The sequence below is a fragment of the Misgurnus anguillicaudatus genome, chromosome 21, assembly GCF_027580225.2.
Source record: "Misgurnus anguillicaudatus chromosome 21, ASM2758022v2, whole genome shotgun sequence".
Taxonomy (NCBI): Eukaryota; Metazoa; Chordata; class Actinopteri; order Cypriniformes; family Cobitidae; genus Misgurnus; species Misgurnus anguillicaudatus.
Window position 1 is genome coordinate 40,261,409 of NC_073357.2, and position 12,597 is coordinate 40,274,005.

Consider the following 12,597-nt stretch of genomic DNA (forward strand, 5'->3'; position numbering starts at 1 on the left):
AATGGCAAGTACATGACAGTATTTTTTCATCTATTTTTTACAAACTACAGGATTGGTCAAATTATTTTGTGGTAGTGAAAGATTCTGGAACTTGTGTCTGGATGAAGGCAGGGAAGTGATTTCATTGGTAAATGAGGCACATCTCTGTGGTCATGACTTAAGAGCATGTGTGTGTAAATATAACCTCAGTAGTTTAAAAGCTACATAGATGCCATTACCAAGATGTGATGTCCCTGGGCAAAAAGCACAATTAAACATTTTATGTATAGGCATGATAAAGTATTTCCCTACTAAAAGTACTAAAACGACAACCAAGTAAGTGCAATGAGGGGAAAACAGCTTTTTCAATGTTTTACAGTAAAGGTAAAAGAAATCATAGTGCCCTTTAAGGGATAGTTCACCCAAAAAATGAAAATTCTGTCATCATTCACTCAACCCCATGCCACCACAAACCTGCACAAACCTTATTCTGTTAAACACAAAGAAAGATATTTTAAGCTTCTGATCGGTTTGGTTATTACCATTGACTGTAAAAAATATGGACGTAGTGTCTGTGAAGTCGCCCCTTTTGGTTTGGGAAGAGCTTTTTTGAAGCCAATAGTTGGCGGGGCCTGCCATCACCATCTTGGTCACGCATCACGTAAAAATGGGTAAACAGGGCGCAAGGTGGGTGAAGTTATGGTGGCTGGTTGCTGAAACCACGCCCGCCTAGCTCGACGGTAGTGACAGCAGTGGCAGTTCACTCAAGTTGCCACGCCCTTAATTATGCAGAACTTAAAGGCTGCGTCCAAATAACCACACTTGCGGTCTTTGCACTTGACCGCTTGAATACTAACATGACGTATTTCCTGTATTTTGCCCAAGTGTTCTAGTGGGCGTGAAGATCCCAAGCATGTATGTAAAAATGATTACACTTAGCAAGTGTTAAAATGTCAATCCAGGTAGTGACAGCAATTTGCACCAAACAATATATTTTCATTTTTTATTTAGGCTACTTATTTAGGCTACATATATATATATATATATATATATATATATATATATATATATATATATATATATATATATATATATATATATATATATATATATATATATATATATATATATATATATATATATATATATATATATATATATTAGTGATGCACCGATGTATCGGCCGATTTTTGATGCATTTGAAACCATCGGCATATCGGCAATAGCACGAGAAAGGCCGATACCGATTGTGTATTAATTAACTGCATAAAGAAATCCATTATATGTTAAAAAAAAAAGAGTTAATTTTGTTAATAAAATAAATGCTGAAAAGCAAAAACCACCTTTACAAGTTGTCATGATGTCTTAATGATATTTGTTTTAGCTTAATTTGTGCCTCTCTTATTATGTTGGTCAGTTAAGGTTTGCATTAAATAAAATGAACACATAAACAGCTGAATAAATAAATGACAATTTAAAGAATATTATCTACATTTATCTGAAACTTTCAGACACAGAATTCTGCACATGTAAAAAATTCTTAATTTTGTGCATGTAGCTTTATTAAAGTTTATTGTTCATGTAGTAGTCCCTGAATAAACGACACCATTAATGCTGTTTTAATGTTATAAAATCAGTTACAGATGTTTTACAAAATACATAACAATGTTTGCACCAATAAAATGTGGAACACTTTCCGTTTTACTATCAAAATATGTAAAATCCATTTATTAACTTACAATTAAAAGTTTCCACGATATCTCACGAGATTTGGCAAATTTAGCTTCTGTTTATCAATTTCTCAACTCTCAATTTTCTGCTGTAAAGTAAGGCATTTTAACATGGATGTCTATGGGAATTCACTCCCTTTTGGAGTTAGCCTTTTATTGGCCAGTCGATAAATTGCAGTTTAAGTCACATCCGTATTGGCTTCATCAGAGAGATCGGAAGGTTGCCCCTCGATTACAACCTTATTGACATCCAAAGTAGAAAAAAGGATACTATGGAAGTCAATGGGGCTTCTGATCAGTTTGGTTACAACATTGCTCAAAATATCCTATTTTGTGTTCATCAAAACAAAGAAATTTATACCGGTTTGCAATAACTTGATGGTGAGTAAACGATGACATTTTGGGTGAACTATCCCTTTAAAAATCTGTGTTGTGCACATTCTGACTTACATCATCCAGTAGTTTGCCTTCCACTCGTAGCTCCCAGGATGCAATGCTGCCTTCAGAGTCCTCTGCATCAGGCTTGGCAGGGTTATAGGTGTTGGAGATGTAGAGACGCAGTTTTCGCTTTTGCTTAAAAAAGAAGAGATTGTGTGTTTTCATTCTCATGATGTGAATATATTAATATTTTAAGATGAAACCACAGAGGCATTATGCCGGTAAAACGTGCTGTGTGATCGGAGGATGAATGGCTGCTTGAGTGGTCATTTTACAAAGAAATAAGAAAAACCCAGCTTGAGTCATTTTTTATGTTTTTTTTTTCATAAAATCATCCTATACAAAATCCAAACTTTGATTTCAATTTGAAGGGTTTCATCTATTAACTGCAAAGATTTTTTATGTCCTGGTAAACAGGCTAATATAAATGAACAAATCGTATTTAAATTAGTTAAAATTGATCTACCTTTGCATAAACCTTATCATTAAATTAAGCTGAAAATACAGCTCATGATAAAAGGAAATACCTTCATAGGTCTCTTAAGTGCCTCTTGGATGTCCACCCGTTTGCGCATTATGGTCTGGTCTAATTTCCGCTCGAATGCCAACAGGTCCATATAAGCCTGGGACTCTGGTACAAGCTCACGAATCTAATAAAGAAATTTAATACCACCACATTTTATAAGAACCACAGAAGATGGTGAAGCAATCCAAACATAGTCAGTCTGCTCTCTCTCGCTCTCTGTTCATGATGGACTGAGTGTTTTATCAATGACTAATGCATCTGGTGTCTACATTGCAGTTGTATCTATACAGCTTGTATGATAACACAGACATTCTGTTGCTTATCTTATCTAACACAGCCAACTGAAAGACTATAAAAAACACAGTGAGAACCATCCATAAATAATATACTAAGGCCATATTTCAGAATATATTAATATCATATTAGATGATTTACAATAGATTTAAACCAACCATAAAACCCCAGCAGTACTGCTGTTTTAGGGTATGATGCCTTTTTTAGTTTAAATATTAGAATATCTAAAATTGCGATACACCTGTAGCATTAAATATTACTTAGAAAACATCTCCATTGGTTGAAGAACTGAATACAAAAAACACTTCTGCCCTTCGTATCGCTTGCTTGGTAGTGAATTCCGCCCCTCGAAAAGGCCGAGATCGAGAGCCACCACACACGCCCTTGCATCTTTATCCATGCACATTTGCACGCAATTAATCAAAACTAAACAAACCAATAAAAGCAATGAAAGGGATCCGATCTCTTACTCACCCTTTGTGGAAGGATCTTATCAGCCATCTTCCTCCTCTTGGCACTGCAGAAACAGGGAGAAAGGGGAAATGGAGAGGAAAGGCAGAAAAAAAACAAGATGTTACTATGGAGACTGACAGTGGAGCACCCGGGACATCTGCTAAAATTCTGGGGCTGGTCCAGGATGCGGGAAAGCCGGTGCAGGAGTGTGTGTGTGCGCAACGCTAGTCCAGATGGTGTTGGCAACCATTGGCACAGAGAACGTTACTAGAATGCTGCTGAAACTTCAAAAGTTCAAGCTTGGCAAGCAGCACAGATTCAGGGGACCTAAACCCAGCGTGCAGCCAGGTGTGTGAATATGCTTGTGTGTGTGTTGTGTACATATGTGCAAAACTCTTATGGATTCTTGCACAATAAAAATATTTTTGTGAGCTCCCTTCCTTTTTATTTTTGTCCTATTTCACAAAAGACAAAGATTACTGTATACAGGCCGATATACAGTACACTAGTATAAAGTGTATTGCAATTTCTGCAATACTTGTTAGGTGTAATGCACAATATTTTTTTCACAGAGTTAAATATTTGTACACTAATGTGACATGTGTTCCTTCACCCTCATTGAAATGACGCTATATACACACACGAGTTGACCACCAAGTAGATAAAAGCATACCTGGGCTATTTGTCCAAGCATTTTAAGATGAGCAGTATAAAACAAGCTCTCAACATATTACATCTTCCATCATGCCATGCAAAAGGACATGCATGCACATCATGCTAAATACAGCTTTTTTCCATTTCAACTACTATTTGGCCTTAGATTTAAATGTTACGTCCAATAAACTGACAGCCTAGTACAAGAAATCTCTGACACGGATCAAACAACAAGCTTGTGGTAATTCAGGGGTGAAGGGAAAAATCCTTTTGAGGGATAATTAGGCATGTATTTGGAAGCAAGATGGACTGGGAGTTTGCTAGGGTAAAGGATCAGGGGTGTGATCAAAACGTGTCAAATCCATCATGCAGCACAATAAACTCCTACTTTAATCCAAGTGTGGGATCTGATTGGGCCTCTCTCATGTCCATCTGCCTCCCTGGAATCTCATTTGGTCCAGAAAATCCCACGGGCTTCCTATGAGTTGATGGTATTTGAAGGGTCATTTATTAGAGGGGACTGAATTTGTTGACATGTGTTGCAAGTGAATGAGTTTGCGTGTGCAAGTCTAATTTAGTCCACAATGCTGAATATGATGAAAAAATATTACAAAGCTGAATGCACAAAAAGACAGCAGAACTTTGGGGCAGTTTCTCAGATAAGGCTTTTTCCTAGTCCCAGACTAAAATGCATGTTTAAAAAAAATTGAGACACATTTTTGTTATTGTTTTGTCTTGGTATGTTTGTAAAAACTACTTACAATTTTCTAATGTAACTAAGGCCTAGTCCTGGATTAATCTTAATCTAAACCCTGTCTGGGAAAATTGGCAATAGAGTCAAATACAGCATCTTTCATTATCACTCACACACATACTGTACACACACACACACACACACACACACACACACACACACACACACACACACACACACACACACACACACACACACACACACACACACACACACACACACACACACACACACACACACACACCCGACAGATCTGTTGCTTCAATTAGTTTGATGCTAGACAGGAGGGTGGTAGACAATGCAATATAATGTTACACAAATGTGTCAGACAAGGTCGAAAAAGAGTAAGCAAGTGTGTAAATCAATTGAGAGAGAGAGAGAGAGAGAGAGAGAGCATGCAAATCAATTTAGCTGATTGAGAGAGAGAGAGAGAGAGAGAGAGAGAGAGAGAGAGAGAGAGAGAGAGAGAGCGAGAGAGAGAGAGAGAGAGAGAGAGAAATTTACAATATCTACATTTAAAAATATTTCTCTACTGTCAGGTCCAGACCTAAACAGCAACCAATCTACTGTATATACCAAAGAGACATGTTACTACAAGGGGTGATGTAAAACCACAGACTGACCCCAATTTAAATGTGTGGAAACAGCATGACAAGAGGAAAGAATAAACATAGACATGGGAGGGAATGTCATTTCTACAACAAAGTCATTTGAGAGAGATAAAGATCTAGTCTAGATCATAATTTGTCTGCTACAAAAACAGCCGTGCAGGTGAAATCAGAAGACAGGTTCATGAGCATAATGAATTTGGTATCTGTGTCCTAATCAGGCATGATGCAATATGCTTCCAGCAGCATGCAAACTGTCTGTCCAGGTACTTCATGCTTAATATACAGCTATGTGAATTTGGATTTTGGACTAATGAGATTCCATTGTGGGTGAGAACGATGCCACATGAACCGAAAAAAGCAACTGATAAATGCCATTTTGCTTGGAGTTATATTACATTTTAATGGATGATATATGTGTTATAACTTTATCACATCACACCTGGTTAGGCCAGTAAGATTAGCAAAATGTATTTACTAAAGCCATAAGCACATTAATGGTAAAAGCTGCATGCCCCTTATTTATCTTTTCTGTTTTATTTGCTTTATAAAGTCATTTTGTTGAAACACAATTGGTCTATAAATGCCGCAGGGGAAATCCACAAAATCATCAATCAAAATGGATTCAGCTTTGCCTGTATTGAGCTAAATGTACTGAACATTAATCAGTTTTGGTGTTTCTGTGCTATAGATTTTCGAAATCTAATACATTTTCTACATTACTTTGTCCTGTCTGTTTTTAAAGCAACAGCCCCTAGACTATTTATTAACACTTTAGTTCAGGATTGCTTATAACATGGGAATACAATATTACTAGGATATTGGCTGTTTAGTACTAATAAACCAGGGCTTCTCAACCTATTCTGGATGCTTTTACCCTTATTCTACATCTCTTAATCCTACCCACTGCCTAAACTTAAAAGCTACCATATTATAAACCACCAGTAATGAGGAGTTTACTGAGGCAAAAGTACTAGTTAAAGGGATCACTCCAAAATTAAAACTCTGTCATCATTTACTCATCCTCATGTTGTTCTAAATCTGTATGAATTTCTTTTTTCTGATGAACACAAAAGAAGATATTTTGAAAAATGATGGTAAACACACAGCAGTAAGTGACCAAAGACTTCCATAGTAGGAATAAAAAATCTGATGAAATTTAATGGGTACCCTCACCTGTGTGCTTACCATCATTTATCAAAATACTTTCTTAGTCATTTATCACAATACTTCCAAAATATCCTACTATGGAAGTCAATGGTCACTTACTGCTGTGTGTTTACCATCATTTCTCAAAATATCTTCTTTTGTGTTCATCAGAGAGAAAAAAATTCATACAGGTTTAGAACAACATGAGGATGAGTAAATGATGACAGAATTTTTATTTTAAAGTGAACTATCCCTTTAATAGTTAGTTAATGAGAATTGTACTTTAAAGGGATAGTTCACCCAAAAATGAAAATTCTGGCATCAATTATTCACTCTCATGTTGTTACAAACACACATAAATTTTGTGGTTTTGATAAACACGAAAAAAAGATATTCGTGGACCCCATTCACTTCCATAGTAGGAAAAAGAATACTATTTCATTAAAGGGGGCCACGAACGGTTTGGTTACAAACATTTCTCAAAATATCTTCCTTTGTTTTCATCAGAATAACGAAATTTATACAGGTTTATAACAACATGGGAGTGAGCAAATGATGACAGAATTTTAATTTTTGGGTGAAATATCCCTTAAAACTAAAGTGTGACCGACTTATTGTGGTAAACCCATATAAGTAAGGAATAGTTGACGACGGGCCGTTGAATTACTAGAAAAATAATGCACACTTCGGGTGTCAATTATTCCACTTATTTATCTAGTTACCACACCTCCAGACATCGATCACATGATATATTTAAAGTAATTGTTTAGTTTTTGTACTTAAATCACTATTGTGAGTAGGACTATTTCTTCCCCGTCTCATCCAACGGCTCTTTTGCTTGTTCGAAAACGTAATTTTAAAGCTGGCAATGGAGGCTTGAGTCGTTGATAGCATTCTAATGCAGTTATTAATGAAGTTATTAGAAAGGGAGCGAGAGCAACAGAGACAGAGAGAGAAAGAAAGAAAGAAAGAGAGAGATAGGGCGAGCGAGCGGGCGAGAGAGAGAGATTGTGTGAACGAGGCTACCTCTGTGCGTCTCTAAATAGCGCTGTTATGGCCTCGGAAAATCGTCTGTCATGTTGTTTTTGTTAGTCTGTTATTACAGTTAACTATTCAAAGTGATATGGAACTGTAATGCGGTCAAGAGACCTGCCTGGACCTACGTTCGCCGTGCGTTTCCCAAAAAATAATTGCACACCTCAGAACGTTCATCAGCCAATCAGATTCAAGCATTCAACGGACCCGTAGTATAAGAGAGTAGTATAGCATAAAAGAGTTCACAAGTTCAATGCAATAAAAATTCAATCATTAAGACAAAGGAAGCTACTCTCCAAGCCTAAACTTGTGTTTAAGACATTTTTATACACCAGAATTTAAAAGGGAATTAAACAAAGCATCATTTTTGGGTTATGAAGCTCTATTTTTGAGCAGGGTAAGCTCAGCATTTGCTAAAAGTGACCCTGGATTAACATTTTTTTTCTTTTAGCTTTAAGTCATAGCATAGTGAAGAGATACTGGAAAGTGGGAGAGATAAAGAGGAAATGGGATCAATTTGTTGTGAGCACAAAAGGGGCCCTGTTTCAGTTTAAACAGCCAATTATTCTGTAGATTATAATAAGGATTAATTAAAAATGTACCATATTTTACTCACTTCCTGTTTCGATTCTGTACGGACTGCTGCTGTTGTTGCTGCTGCTGAATCTGTTGTTGTGACGGTGCGGGTCGTTTGCGGCTGGGCTCCATGGCCTGATTGTTGAGTCCAGGCCGAACTGCAGGGCTTCCTCCATATGGTGGTCCTGGGGGCCCCATTGGTGCTCCCTGGTGAGGCATCCGTGCTCCTGATGGCATGCCAGGCCGCTGAAACAAGAATGACAACAAATATGCCCATGATTAAGAGCGAAGTGGACATTTTTTTGAGTAAGATGTACTTAGTCCCAAAATTGTATACACTACAAACACTGACTTAGTTAATATAATGCCTTTCAAATACATACAAAATATTTGCTAATACATTTGCAGATTTGTAGAAGGTTATAAATGACCTAACAGACTACCAAAGCTGCAGCTGTTACCTTCCTTAACAGAACCAGCAACTGCACACACACAAGCCCGCACAACACTTGTGTCGTCCACATTAACAGCCCGGGACAATGAACGAATGAGAAAGAATAAACCTCTAGTCATGTCACGAATCTCACAAGCACATCTGTTCCAGTTTCTCTACTGAAAACAGGTGGTGTGTGTTTGACCGGTATGCTATTTTATTTGTTGAGATTGATCTAATTACATTTGTTGGCTTATTAACTCTAATCACATTAAAGGTGCCATAGAATGTAAAACTGTATTTAAGATGAATAATAGGAGTTCTGTGCATGATAATGACATATATTAAGCCGCAAACACGACTGTTTCTTCCTAGGCTTAAACATATAAGGTCTGTTAACTAATGTGAGTTACTGACATGAGCCTCGCTGTAAAACAGCCAATCAGAGCAGAGCTCAACGTTATTCATCATGACCCTTTCAAATAAGGAAATAATAGATAATTTCATTACAAGGAAAATTATAGGATTGTAAATGGACATGTAAAACCATCTCTGGATCATTTTTGCACTTTATAAAGTCACATACCTTCCATGTAGATATCAGAGAAAAATGTACAATACTGTACCAATGCATTCTTTAGCACCATAAAATTAACCATTCTAGATTATTCTAGATTAGTAACAAAAGGAACAACTTAATGAATAAATATTTTAGATACATAAAACATTAAAAGACAAACCAATAAATAAATAAATGCGGTTTATAACCAAACATGGAATGCAGTGATGCACATGCAGTTCCCTAATGCAGTATTTCCCAACCAGGGGGTCGGGGCCCACAGGGGGCCCTCAGCAGATTTTAAGGGGGCCTCAAGATGAAAACAAGCATTAAAATAAGCTAAAACAAGCAAAAATCAAGGAGGCTGTTTACACTTGGTATCAAGATGTGTTGTCGGCGATCGGATCACAAGTGGACGATGCTAAAGACAGGTGTAAACAGTGTTCAAAACGTTTTGAGCTCATCCACTTTCAACCACATTCAGAGGTAGTCGAAAACACTTTCGACTGGATTGCTTTTGTAGTGTAGTTTTCGAACTGCCACACCGTCTCTCCGCCCATTTATCTAACCCGAGGTACTCAGCACAATGTTTTACGTCTTTTCTGACTAATTGCGCCTTTCCATTGCATAGAACCCCACGGGTTGGTTTAGTTTGGGTCGGGTCAGCTTACTTTTGGGGGCTTTCCACTGGGTGCAGTACGTAGTACCCAATACTTTTTTTGTACCACCTCGGTCGGGGTTCCAAGCGACCTGAGCTGATACCAAAACGTGACGCGAATCCACTATAGATCACTGATTGGTCTGAGAGAATCGTCGCTACCTGCGTCATTGCTATAATGTAAAAGATTAGCTTTACCTTTATGCTAGCTTGCGCTGTCTCGAGCAAACATCTTGTCATCTGTGCTTTGCAATAAGTTCCCAAACTCCCTTTTAGTGATGAAAAACATCCACAGGTTGTGAATCAGGAACACCATAACAGTTTTTTTCTAGACTTGCAGTTTGTGACGCAAACGTCTGTAAATATGCTTAAATGCAACCTAAATAAGGCTCAGCTGAGCGCGTCGACGCCACGCGTGCTTGTAATGTGAGACAGAAGTAGTGATATACCCGATGTGCAAACATCTATTTGTGGTGGTCAATTGTAATTTTGTGGCGAACTGAGAAATAAATGAATGTATGGGAATGTACAACAACGCTCTCACTTGTATGATGTCACAGCAGTAGGCAGCGTAAATATATCGACACGCCTATAATCCCTCCCACTAGGAAGTATTACTAAACTCGATGGAAAAGCTAACCAAGCCAAAGTGAAGTGAGCTGACCGGACCTGACCCAAACCAAACCGTGGGGTACTATGCAATGGAAAAGCACCATAATAAACTTTGTTTTAATAAAATTTGTATTTGCTTATTTGTAGTCACACTAAAACATCTAATACAGGGAGAGATCTTAAAAAGCTTGTGGTGTCAAACTAACACCAAATCTGGAGGGTTTTTATAACATTGCACATGGATTATGAATATAAAAAAATTACTGTAATAAAAATTAGAATAAATATTTTTAAATAAAAATGATTTACTGAAATAAGCTTTACAGTTCTGGAACATGGTAATAGTTACTTTGAGAGTAGAAAGAACAGTATGGGGTGATTTCGGACAGAGTTTAGATTAATCCAGGAGTAGACCTTAGTTACATACTTTACAAAAAGCATTACTGGTGTGTATCTTGAGACAAAACAATGGCACTGATATATTTTAAGATATGTCAGTGCAAGCTGATTTCAGTCAGGACAACTCAATTACAGATAGCACTACAAACATTTCAACTAGTATGCACCTAATAATGACCCTTTTTGGTTTTGTATTAGCATTAAAGTTGCACCCCTATCTATTTGCCAACGTTATATTGCATGCAAGCTGTAAAAACATGTTTGCCAAGAAAAGACAAATTCAAATGCTGTTTAGAGTGACAGACCTAATGGGCATAAAGGCAGTGAATGTGGCAATGCAACTGATGGATGAAAGAGAAAGTTCTAAAAGACAGCACACAGACATACTCATAACATGAGCAAGAAACAGCACATAAGAGAAAGTATAAATATATGACAGTGGGACAGGATTTAATTCAGTGATTTCACAGTCAAGACCCGGATCATGATGTTGGCAGTGAATCTGTACATGCAATTTGAGAGCATGTCAAAGGTACGGCAGTGAGTGACAAATACACAGACGGTGGTCTAAAGGGCGGTATGAGGCAAAAAGCAATGAAACTTAGCAAGTGAAACAGCTGTATTTTTTTAATAAAAGTTATGTTTAAAGGAAAACGGATTTAATCACAACTCCAGCAATATCTAACAACAACAGCATGCTGAGGCAGAATAAATATTATTTTCATAAACTTGTCTGCTCTAGACGGATCGACTGTCACTTACATTACATTCATCTCTTTGGCATATTTAAAAAATACAATTCATACCAGACTCAATAGGCTAAAAAACTGACCCGAATCTGTCAAGCTCTTTCTCTACAGTGTGAACGAATCTTTTAACATTGTCACATTAAACACCCTTAACTGTCACCTTGTGACTGTGGTGTGAGAAAGCTCATTACATTGCAGTTAAACAGGAAGGGCTTTACATTGAACTCATTGAGACGTGTGAGGCCAGCTGTTTAATGTTAAGACCTAAACTTATCACAAGGCAGTGATTGTGATGTACCTACATATGATATAACTGCAGTGGGATCTGTCTTTGTAGTACATTAATGGTCTGAACTTCATACTGTGGTGGAATATAAGCAGACTATGCAGGGAGCATCGAGTTGCACTGTAATGAAAGGCAGTGACTTACACTGAGATATTTAGCATTTGATAGCACCAGACGGTTGCAGGTATAACATTTCTTTTATTCCCTGAAAGCTTCAGCAAAGCATTTCCTCTCCGCCGTCTGCTGGTCACTAGTTTTACCATCACATCAATACAGGAAACCAACAGGAGAAACCATCAAGTTTGATAGCTAAGCCACAAAAGCCTCTGTGTTAGTGATTTTACCACAGATGACGTGAGAGACAGATTGTAGTTACAACTATACAGTGGATTTGTTTTTATTATGAATGACTATCAAAATTAACAATTCTGTCAGATTTGCAGATGCCAGAAAATGTGTGGTGACAGGTTTGTGTTTATAGTCATCGTGGCTCATCCCAGAATTTAATAAATAGGAATAAAAGAATAAATTTATCAGCACATAAATAAAATACAACAAAGAACTGAACATGAATAGACTTTAAATCCACCACTTAAAATAGTTTTAAATAACTAGAGTCCTGTGCTGACTCTCTCTAGTCTATTGGCATGTGGCTGCTTTGTTCACCGATCACTTTGAATATGAATTTGAATGCACCTAGGAGAG

At 37.3% G+C, this 12,597-nt stretch overlaps 1 protein-coding gene across 3 annotated transcripts in view; it reads right to left on the reverse strand.

The window, feature by feature from the left end:
• Window positions 1-12,597, reverse strand: part of smarcd3b (SWI/SNF related BAF chromatin remodeling complex subunit D3b) — a 43,033-nt gene that overhangs the window by 10,115 nt on the left and 20,321 nt on the right. For 2 of the 3 annotated variants that reach the window (XM_055207488.2, XM_055207477.2), the window contains exons 2-6: window positions 8,237-8,442; window positions 4,463-4,552; window positions 3,442-3,484; window positions 2,675-2,797; window positions 2,160-2,282 (exon numbers count right to left, since the gene is read on the reverse strand). In XM_055207488.2, coding sequence (XP_055063463.1) covers window positions 2,160-2,282; window positions 2,675-2,797; window positions 3,442-3,484; window positions 4,463-4,552; window positions 8,237-8,442 — 585 coding nt within the window. The remainder of the gene's footprint in view (window positions 1-2,159; window positions 2,283-2,674; window positions 2,798-3,441; window positions 3,485-4,462; window positions 4,553-8,236; window positions 8,443-12,597) is intronic. The other variant, XM_055207497.2, reaches the window with a different exon arrangement.